The 11277-nt window shown below is 59.4% G+C and overlaps 1 protein-coding gene across 1 annotated transcript; it reads right to left on the bottom strand.

The window, feature by feature from the left end:
• Nucleotides 1-2183: 2183 nt before the first annotated feature.
• ZNF219 (zinc finger protein 219) lies at nucleotides 2184-7609 on the bottom strand. The gene is made up of 4 exons (XM_065414749.1): nucleotides 7604-7609; nucleotides 4855-6349; nucleotides 4270-4401; nucleotides 2184-2878 (listed from the first exon to the last, which is right to left on the bottom strand). Exons 1-4 carry the CDS (start codon nucleotides 7607-7609, stop codon nucleotides 2184-2186), a joined length of 2328 nt encoding a protein of 775 aa, XP_065270821.1.
• Nucleotides 7610-11277: the final 3668 nt, after the last annotated feature.

The raw sequence follows: 11277 nt of genomic DNA, 5'->3' as shown, positions 1-11277 counted from the left end.
TGGGTGTGTGTGTGGGTATGATGTGACTGGCGGTGTGTTGGGGGGTGACAGGACTGGGAGTGGGGAGGGGAGTGATGTGACTGGTGTGGTGGACAATTGACGTGACTGGGAGGGTGGTATGGCTGGGGTGTGTGTGTATGACTGATGTGGCTGGGAGGTGACGTGGCTGGGGGGTGTTTGGATGACTGACATGGTTGGAAGGTGACATGGCTGGAGAGTGACGTAGCTGGGGGTGTGTGTGGATGTGATGTGGCTGGCAGTGTGTTGGGGGTGACATGGCTAGGGGCTGGGAGAGGAGTGATGTGACTGATGTGGTGGACAATTGACGTGTCTGGAAGGGTGGTATGGCTGGGGTGTCTGTGGATGACGGACATGGCTGGACGGTGACGTGGCTGGGGGCATGTGTGGGTGTGATGTGGCTGGCAGTATGTTGGGGGGTGACATGGCTGGGGGCTGGGAGTGGGGAGGGGAGTGATGTGGCTGGGAGGTGATATGGCTGGGTTGTGTGGATGACTCACGTGGCTGGGAGGGTGATGTGGCTGGGTGTGTGTGGATGACTGACGGGGCTGGGGAGTGTGTGGATAACTGACGTGGCAGAGAGGTGACATGGCTGTGGGTGTGATATGGCTGGCGGTGTATTGGGGTGTGACGTGGCTGGGGGCTGGGAGTAGAGAGGAAAGTGATGTGGCTGGGGTTGTGGATGACTGACGTGGCTGGGAGGTGACATGGCTCTGTGTGTGTGTGTGTGTGTGTGTGTGTGTGTGTGTGTGTGTGTGTGTGTGTGTGTGAACGACTGACATGGCTGCAGGGTAACATGGCTGGGTGTGTGTGGATGACTGACGTGGTTGGGAGGTGATGTGGCTGGGGGCAAGTGTGGGTGATGTAGATGGGTGTGTGTGGAGGGGGACAGCCCTGGGAGATGGGGACAGTCTCAGGATGGGTGGATTGGGTGCAGCTTAGGGCTGATGGGCTGTGGATGTGGTGGGAGCCAGCCCTCCAGCCTGGCTGCCAGGGGGTCAGCTGACTGGCCTACATCCCCAGGGTCGGGAGAGCCCGTGGGAGAAGCTGACCCCAGGAAGCTCGAGGGGGGACTGGTCCCAGGTTGGGGGGCTGTTCTGCACCAGACTGGGGCCTGTGGGGGAGTTTCCCATCAAATACACATGCCAGCCTCCCGGGGGGGCCAGAGAGCAAGTCCATTCCTTCATTTTTCTTTTTATTTCCAGTTTCAAATTTTCTACAAGAAAAGAATAAAAAAAATAGAGAACTCTACGGATCGTCCAGCTGCCACGGCAACCATCGCCACGGGGCCAAGGCCATGGCACCGATCACCATGGAGACGAGGCCACAGCGCCGAGCACCGGCGGCCACAGGAGGGAGGCCACACAACGATCACCACGGAGACCACGCTACAGCATGAGTCCCCATGGAGACAAGGCCAGGGTGTGGACACTCACCCACCCAGGGACCCTTCCATGGACATGGCCCTCCCCAGGACACAGCTGCCCCTGCTCGGCCCGCTTCGTGGGCAGCACTCCATGTCCCAGAGCCGCGTCGACCCACAGCCTCCGCCAGGGCCTCTGTTAGCACGACAACACTGGAACCGACAACGGAGACGTCTACAGACACTAGGAAACTACCACCACAACCCCAGGGGAGAGCGCCCCGCTAGCCAGAGCACCCCATCACAGACCCCTGCCAGCCACCGGCCCCTGCCAGCCAGGGCACCCTGACTCAGCCCCCGGCCAGCCAGAGCACCCCACTACACCCAGAGTGCCCTACCACGGTACCCTGCCAGTCAGGGTACCCCGACTCAGCCAGAGCGCCCTGCTAGCCACAGCCCCCTGCCAGCCAGTGGGGCTGGAGCGGGTGCAGGGCAGCAGGGGCTGTCCACTCCCATGGTTCTCTGCCCTCACCAGGCATATCCCCCATCAGTGGCTCTCTGTCCCCCAACTCTCTGCCCCCTTGTGGCTTCCCTCCCCTGCTGGCTCACTGTCCCTATGAGTCTACTTTCTAGCGAGTTCTCCCGCCCAGTGTTAGTGTTTCATGTCTACACTACAGGCCCCTGCGTCCGCCTTGCCCCACTAGTGGGAGGACTTGGGGGGTCATGTCCCTGCCCCTCCCAGACACTGGGGTCTCCAGGCCCCGTGGGGAGAGCAGGGCCCCCAGCTGGCTGCTCTGCTGCCTCAAGCCAGCACCAGCTCCAGCTCCCCTTGCCTCTCACTCGGCTCCGTGTCCATGGGGGCTCCGGGGGGCTGTTGGGACATGCGGGCCACGGCAGTGGGGGGCTCCTCCCCAACTCCAGGCCCCTCGTCCTGGGGGTGTGGTGGGGGCTGCTCCCCGTCCTGCCCCAGGCAGGCGTGGGGCCGTGCGGGGGGGGCCGTGACAGGGCGGCGCCCCCGGGCCTTGCGGCTGTGGTGGACCTGCAGGTGCAGAGCCATGAGCTCAGGTGCGGAGGTGGCAAAGGGGCAGAAGAGACATCGGTGCAGGGTGAGCTCACCAGGCGGCACCCCCTCTAGCGCCGGCCGCAGCGACAGGTCCAGGGGCTCAAAGTCGGCCCGGCCATTGCGCAGGGCTCGGCCAGTGCAGGCCGGCTTGCGGCGGGACGGCCGGGCCGGGGGCTCATGGCTGGCCGTGCCCCAGGCCTGCGGCAGGAAGGCCCCGCGGTACTTCTCGGCTGCCTGCAGCAGCAGCTCCGGCGGGAAGGCGGGCGGCTTGGCGGGGGCACTGGGAATGGTGTGGCCCCGTGGCTCCAAGGCCCCGGCCACGCCTGCACCAGCGCTGTTCTTCTGCTCACGGTGGTGGCGCTGCAGGTGGTACTTGAGAGAGCCAGACTGGGTGCCAGCGTAGTCGCAGTGTGGGCACTTGTACGGGCGCTCGCCTGCCGGAGGAGAGGGGAGATGTCAGACCCATGCTGGGGACCCCAGACAGAGACAGACGCGGAGAAAGAGGGACACAGGCATACATGGAGACACAGACGGACACAAAGACAGGCCAAGTATCAGGCTAGTTTATTCCACACACCCACGCACTTAACACCCATACCCACATGCACACTACACCCACCCACCCACATGCACACTTACACACACGCATACTACACACACACACACTTACACACGCACACTACACACAGCACACACACGCACACTACACACAGCACACACACACTACACACACATGCACACTTACACACAACACACACATGCACACTTACACACATGCATACTACACACACACTACACACCGCACACACTACACATACATGCCCACTACACACAATACACACATGCACAAACACTTAACACACACATGCACACTACACACACCTCCACACACAAACCAAGCACAATTGGTAAGACGATAGCTTTGCTGGTTTAACTTCATGTACCCTCTGGGCTCGTGCCGGCAGAGATCACACCACTTCACTCCCCTGTGCCAGCAGGACAGACGGATGCAGAGACAGCCACAGACACTGATGCAGACAGACAGACAGACACACCCAGGCACGTCAGCCTAGCTCCCTTGGGGCGTTTCCAGCAGAACCCATTTCGGACTCCGGCATGGCACGTTTTACCAAACAGCTTCCATCCCCCATCTCCCCTTTTTCCGGTTTTGCCCCTAATAATTTGGGAAGTAAGTGAGGAACACTGGAAACCCACCATTTTTTGGTTTTAAACAAACCTGGAAAATTCTAAAAAAAAGTCCGTGTTAGGGTGAAATGTTTGTTTTCACACAAAACCTACTTTCTTTGATGCAACTAAAATATCAGTCGCGCCCTCGCAGCCAGCTCATGCCAGGCACTCTGGCCAGGCGAGCCCGTCAGGACCATCCAGCCCAGCCCGCGGCGTGGGCCAGGACGCAGACACCCATCCAGGGATACCTATTCTACTGCAGCCTCCAGCACCACCTGCCCTGCCCAGCCCACTGCCCCACCCTAAGTCCACTCCATGTGACACTGGCTTTGTGATCTGGAGACCTGCTCAGATGCAACCACCTGCTCAGATGCAACTAAGGTGGAACCCACTCCTAGGGAGTCTCAGGAAACCCTTTGGCACAGGGAAGGTAATAGCCTACTGCTGCTGCCAGCACAGGCAGTCCCACCGGCAGCACGGCTGGTGGAGGCTGGTGCTGTGGGGCTGCCAGTCCGAGTGCAGCTCCTGAGGTGCCTTGCACTGCATGGGCTCCCCTCTGCCTCTCCCCTCCAGCCAGAGGGGCCGTAGAGAGCCTGGGGAGGGCTCTGTCCTGCAGGCCCCACAGTGCCCAGCTCACCTGTGTGGACGCGCAGATGCACCTTGAGATGGTGGGAGGAGCGGAAGGTTTTCCCGCAGTAGGGACAGTCTTTGCCTGACGTGCCACGGCCCCCATCCGGACGCAGGGCCCCGCTGCGCAGCCCCTTCTCCTCTGCATAGACAGGAGGGACAGCGTGAACCCAGGAGATGGGGGTTCGGGGGAGGGGCAGGGAATGCAGGCCTCTGGGGCTGGGGGGACATGGGGAGGAGGGGGGCGCCTCAGGGTGCATGCGGCTGGGGGGGACGCAGAATATGGGTGGGAGCTGGGGGGTCCGTAGTCACCCTGTATCCCCGGGCTGGGCAGGGCCGTGGTGCCAGGGGTATATAGGTGGGATAAGGGGGGGTGCTGTGGTGGGGGGTGCTGTGGGGACCGTACTCACCCTGTATCCCCGGGCTGGGCAGGGCCGTGGTGCCAGGGGTATATAGGTGGGATAAGGGGCGGTGTTGTGGTGGGGGGCGCTGTGGGGGCTGTATTCACTCTGTATCCCTGGGCTGGGCAGGGCCGTGGTGCTGGGGGTATGTAGGTGGGGTAAGGAGGGTGGTGGGGGTGGGGAGCCATACTCACCCTGTATCCCCGGGCTGGGTAGGGCCGTGCCCCAGCCGGTGCCTGCGTTGGAGCCGCCCCCGCCGTCCGTGGGCAGCCCGTGTCCCGCTGCCGCATGGAGTGAGGCCAGCGCCCCCAGGGCCCGGCCCCTGGCCCAGTCACCATCCTGGGGCCGGTGGCTGCGGCTGTGCAGGGCCATCTGCTGGTAGGTGGCGAAGGCCCGGGCGCAATCGGGGCAGCGGTGCTGTCCCACGCCGGCGCCACCCTCTTCCCTGGCCGCCTCACCCCCGTTGTGCCGCCGGCGCTCGCCCCACAGCTGGGCAACTGCCTCCTGCCCGCTCTCCACTGCGCGGGCCGTGGCCTGGAGCCGCTCGGCGCAGCTGGCATCGCCCGGCGGGCGCAGCTCCAAGTAGCCCAGGAAGGAGCCCTGCTCGGCCTTGTCCGGTGGCGGCAGGAAGGCAGGGTACAGCGCCTCGTAGCCCAGCAGCAGCCCCCGAGGCGCCTTGGGCTTCCCGCCGGCCGCCGGCACGGCCGCACCCCGCTCCCCCTTCAGCCCCAGCTTGCTGAGATGCACCTTCATGTGGTTCTTGAGGAACCAGGGCTCCTTGAAGCAGCGCCCGCAGACCTGGCACTTGTGGTCGAAGGAGTCCTTGTGTTTGCGCATGTGCCCCTTGAGGAACCAGGACTGGGTGAAGGCCTGGCCACACACCTGGCAGCGGAACTCGGCGGGGGGCGGCGCGGCAGGGGCCGGGGGTGCCGGCGGGGCATGGGCCTCCCGGCTGTGCCGCTGCAGCTCCCCCTCCTGGGCGGCAGCAAAGGGGCACTGCCCACACTTGTAGGGCTGGTGCAGGATCCGCAGGTGTCGCTCCCGCTCACCCACCGTCCGGAACTTGCCTTTGCAGAAGGGGCAGCGGAAGCTGGGGGGAGGCAGCGGCGGTGGGGGTGACGGGGGGGCAGGGGGCGGGGCTGGTGGGGGGATAGGCAGCGGGGGGGGCTCCTCCTCCTCCTCTTCCTCCTCTTCTTCCTCCCCCTCGCTGGCGGCTGGCGGGCCCCGCCGCAGCAGCGCCCGCTCCTCCAGCTCCAGCAGCAGGCGGCTCTGGTGGCTGAGGCGGGCGCAGGCCTCGGGGCGGTGGGAGCGGAGATGGAGCCGCAGGAGGCCGCGCTGGGCAGCGCGGTGCCCACAGTAGGGGCAGGTAAAGGGGGTCTCGCTGGCGTGGATCCGCGTGTGCAGCGCTAGGATGCTGTTGAAGCGGAAGCGCTTGCCGCAGACGGCGCAGGGGTAGGGCCGGGCTTTGCGCCCCCCGCCTGCCCCCAGCGCGGGCCCCGGCCCATTGAAGTAGCGCTGCAGGTCCAGCTCTCCGTTGAAGGCTGGGTTGTCGCCCTCACCAGGGGACAGCTCCTCGGGCAGGGGGGACGGCGGAGGCTCCTGCTGGAGTGGGGGAGACGGCAGGGCTGTGCAGCTGGCGGGGCTGGAGTCCACTGCCTTGTGTGGGGACGGCGACCGGGAGTCCACCTCCTGCAGGGGACAAGAGGGAAGGGGAGCACTGGATGTGGAAGACAAGCGAGGAATAAAGGGCACCCAGGAAAGGCCCTCTCCTAACTCCCAATAGTTGGAGATTGGGTGAGAGATGGGCTGGAAATGGATTTCCCAGGTCAGGGGAAAAGTTGCGATTTTGGACCTAAAGTGACCAATGCCTGAGTCTGCAGAGAGCCTGAGCCCATCGCTGTGAGAGGGGGAAGCTGCCCTAGGTGAGACCGTCACAGCTACACTGTCTGGAGGGGCCCCCAGAACGACACTGCTCGGCGGCCTCTCCATTGCCACCCTGGTAACGTCTCCACGCAGTGACGACTGATGCAAAGCAATGCCCTAATCTGCCTGAATGGGTCCTTTAACCCAGGGGTCCAATATGACGAAGTGGGAATTTTCTGTAATATTTTCATGAAGCCTACGTGTGCCTCAGTTTCCCTCTGTAGTTTGCATTGCTATTCAGTGGAGGGAAAAGGGGGCAGTGCAGGACACATGGTGTCGGTGACACCTTGCTCTCTGGACTGCAGTGAATAGGGTCATTAAGGAACTGTTGAAACCAACCCAGCTCAACAGAGGGTCCAAAGAAACAAAGGAAGCCCCAAGCACTGCCCAGGCAGGTGGGGCTGTGAACTCAGCGTGGCCCTGCCTGGAGACAAAGGACGAGAGGTGACCAGCAGGGGACAAAGTGTGGGCCTCTGGAAGCGGTTGGCTGCTCTCACCTGATGGATTGTGTCTTAACCTCTGTCTCTGTGCTAACCCGAGCCCTCCAATGCTGTGCGCCAGGTGACAATAAACCGTTGCCTGGTTTGAAAACGCTGCCTGGTGCCACTGTAAATATTTGCTGAGCACGTTTGACCTGGAGGATGCCTCTGACCTGGAGTCCCTCAGCTGGACTCGCTGGGCACAGCTCAGGGAGTGTCGCAGGATGGCTGGAGCCCCGAGGCTCAGGCACTGAGGCCGCGTGGCCTCCCCTGAAGGAAGCATTGGACCCCTTAGGGCTCTGGCCCACTGAGGGGTTCCTCCAGGACTGGACAGTGTTGAAAGCTGGGGCCTAGCACAGATCCTATGGCTCCATGAAACTCAGCAACTCCGATCCCCTGCCTGGCCAGGGTGAGGGAATCCCACTGTCTGTGTTCACACCCTCATCAGTTCCCCTTTCCAGGGGGCCTCCCTCTCCCCCAGCCACTGCCTCCAGGCCCAAGGCTAGGAAATGGGATCCCAGCGGGATGGAAGAGCCCTCACCTCCATGGTGCCAGCGATCACATGCTTCAGTCCTGCTCTTTCAGGGCAGCCGAGGGGATGGGGCCGGGCGCATCTTCAAACCCAACAGACATCAGCATGGGCTGCAAGAGAAAAACCAGAAGAGCTCAGAATTCATGGCCCAGGGATTCACGCCGGACACCCACAATGTGGGATTCACCCCAACGCCAGCATTGCAGAGGGACTCCGGAGCAGTGGCACAGCAGTCAGAGCTGAAAACAGGGGAGTTTGAATGGAGGTGTGTGGGAGAAGGGAAGCAAGCCCCTGTTTCTTCAGGGCAGTGACAGGAGCTTAGGCGGGAAGGCGCTGACTCCTCCAGAGGCAGCAGTACAAGTGACCCAAGGAACGGCAGAGACGATGAAGGTGGCTGGATGTTGAAGCTGCAGGATGTATGTTATTCTGGAGAGGGAACCGGAAAGGTGCTGCCTTTGGATGAAGTGCTGCCTGATACAGCTGATCGAAGAGACGACCCAAGGTCTGGAGATGCAGCTAGAAAGTCTGGTTGTGTTTCAAAGGGGATTTGAGTGGCTGATGGAGGGAAGCGGCTGAAGGGAAACCTCCAGACTTGCAGATGCAGGCTGGACCGGAGAGCTGCGAGGTTAGCCTGCCAGATTGGGTAAGTGCACAGTGGAAGCATGAGATCCAGGCAGAAGAAAAGACCTGGCTAGTGAAGAGTAGAGCTGAGGAAGAGGTTTGCTGAGCTGGAAAAGGAAGGGACACAGCAGGCAGTGACAGAAGGTGGGAGGGCGAGGAAGAAGAGAAGAGCGGCTAGTTCTACAAGAAGAGGGGAAGAGGCAACGGAGATCCAGAGTTCGGAGCCCCAGGAGGACAGGAGAGGACGACGTGCTGAGGACCACAAGTGAGAGCAGAAGACAAGAAGACACAGCCAGAAAGAACAGAAGGCGGGAGGGTGGAGAATTGCACCATCCCTAGGAAAAGGCAGGTCTCCATGACTGGGGATTCCCTACTAAGAAGAACAGACGGGCCTGTCACCAGAGCTGATCCGGAGAACAGCAGAGGGTGCTGTCTGCCGGGAGCTAAGATACGGGATGGGGACCTGAGGCTGAAGAGGATCCTGATGAGAGCAGGAAAGAACCCACTGACTGTCCTTCACGTGGGAACAAATGATACATCTAGATTCAAGAGAGAGTATAGCAGGCTGGGGAAGACACTTAAAGAATGGAGGCTCAGGGGATCTTCCATGGGATTCTGCCTGTCCCTAGAGGAGTAGAGCAAAGGCAAGACAAGATTATGATCATCAGCAGATGGCTCAGGCTATGGTGCTATAAGAAGGGCTTTGGGATGTTTGACCACTGGGAGGCAATTCATGGAGGGAGGCCTGTTTTCATGGGATGGACTCCACCTGAGTAGGGAGGGAAATAGACTTTTGGGCTCGAGGTTGGCACAACTCATTAAAAGAGCTTTAAACTAGGAACTCGGGGGAGACGGTTGGGCGATACTCATGTAATCTCCATGCCTGATTCTAACACTGAGCGGGTGGAAAATCAAGTAAAAGAGGATAGAGCAATGGAGACAGGAACAGCAGGGGGTAGGAGAATGGACAACAAGAGGAAAGACAGAGCCAGTACCAATGACACTAACAGTCTTAGGTGACGCTGGTAGTATAATGACTGTACCTAATGGGCGAGGAATCTGTGCCAAGCCAAGCAGAAACAGCTAAGATGTCTGTACACCAATGCAAGGAGCCTGGGTCACACAACGGAGGAGCTAGAACGGCTGGTGCAGGAAATGAAACCAGCTATTACAGGGATAACAGAAACATGGTGGTAGAGCGGTTATGGCAGGAGCGCGGGTATTGAAGGCTCTGTGCTCTTCAAAGACAGAAATAAAGGTAAAGGTGGTGGAGCAGCATTGTATGTTAATGATGAGGTAGATTGTAAAGAAATTAGAGGTGATGGAATGGATAAAAGGGAATCTGTTTGGGTCAAAATCACTTTGGGGAAGGAAGGTAACAGAGACTCCCCTGGGGCAATGCTCGGGTTGTGCTACAGATCCCCAGGATCTGATCTGGATAGGGATAGAGACCTCTTTAAGGTTTTTAATGAAAGAAATACTACTGGGAATTATGTGATTATGGGAGCCTTTAACTTCCCAGATATAGGAGGGAGGACAAGTGCTACTAATAATAGTAGAGCCCAGATGTCCCTGGATGTGATAGCTGACAGATTTCTTCACCAAATAGTCGCTGAACCAACAAGAAGTGATGCCATTTTAGATCTAGTGCTGGTAAGAAGCAAGGACCGCACGGACGAACTGGTTGTAGAGGACAACCTTTGTTCGAGGGAGCATGAGTTAATTCAGTTTAAACTAAACAGAAGGATAAGCAAAAATAGGTCTGCAACTGGGGTCCTTGATTTCCAAAGGGCAAACTTTACAAAATTAAGGGACTTATTATGGAAGTGGACTGGCCTGAGGAACTCAAGGATCTGAATGTGGAGGAGGCTTGGAATTAATTTAAGTCCATATGTGAAGTCGGCATCCCAAGCAAGGGAAACATTTGTAGGGAGGGTTGCAGGCCAAGCTGGATGAACAAGCATCTCAAACAGGCTAGTGAGAGAAAGCAGAAAGCCTACAAGGGATGGATCAGCAAAGAAAGCCAACTCTTTGCCGGGGTGCTGGAGAAACTTTTTCAGCGGGGGGTGCTGAAGGCAGAAACCATGTATTTTGGTTGTTATTACTACTTCAAGCCAGGGGGTGCGGCAGCACCCCCAGCTCTCCTGACCATCAACAGGGTTAGCCTTGAAATTAGGCAAAGGTTTCTAACCATCAGAGGAGTGAAGTTCTGGAACAGCCTCCCAAGGGGAGAAGTGTCTGAGCTTGGTAAGTGTCTGGAGGGGATGTTATGATGGGACTGCCTGCAATGGCATATGGCCCAATGCCCCCAGCGGCCAGTGACTGGGCACTAGGTGGGGAGGGCTCTGAGTTACGACAGAGAATTCTTTCCCAGGGGTCTGGCTGGTGGGTCTCACCCACATGCTCAGGGTCTAACCGATCGCCATATCTGACACCGGGAAGGAATTTTCCCCTTGGTCAGATTTGCAGAGACCCTGGGGCGTTTTCCCCTTCCTCTGCAGCATGGGGCATGGGTCACTTGCTGTTTTGAACTAGAGCAAAGAGTGGATTCTCTGCAACTTGAAGTCTTTAAACCAACATTTGAGGATGTCAGTAACTCAGCCAGAGGTCGGGGGTCTGTTACTGGAGTGGGTGGGTGAGGTTCTGTGGCCTTTGATGTGCAGGAGGTCAGAACTAGATGAACATGATGGTTCATTGAGCCCTTAGAGTCTATGAGACGTCAGTTTCACACCCACACCCACACCAGCGTCACACCGGAATTCACCCCTCCCAAAACCAGCATCACACTGGATTCTCCCCCTCCCTCCAAGTAGGGTTGCCAACTTTCTAATCGCACAAAACCGAACACCCCTTCCTCACCCCCTTCCTCGAGACCCCACCCCTTCTCCGAGGCCCCGCCCCTGCTTGCTCCATCCCCCTCCCTCCATCACTCGCTCTCCCCCACCCTCACTCACTTTCACTGGGCTGGGGCAGGGGGATGGGGCGCGGGAGATGGTTCAGGGTCCTGGTGGTGCTTACCATGGCTCCCAGGAAGTGGCCGCCAGGTCCCTGCAGCCCCTAGG

Source organism: Emys orbicularis, chromosome 12 (genome assembly GCF_028017835.1).
Source record: "Emys orbicularis isolate rEmyOrb1 chromosome 12, rEmyOrb1.hap1, whole genome shotgun sequence".
Lineage (NCBI taxonomy): Eukaryota > Metazoa > Chordata > Testudines > Emydidae > Emys > Emys orbicularis.
Note: the sequence above shows the minus strand (reverse complement) of the source record. Positions and strands in the feature narration are given on the sequence as shown.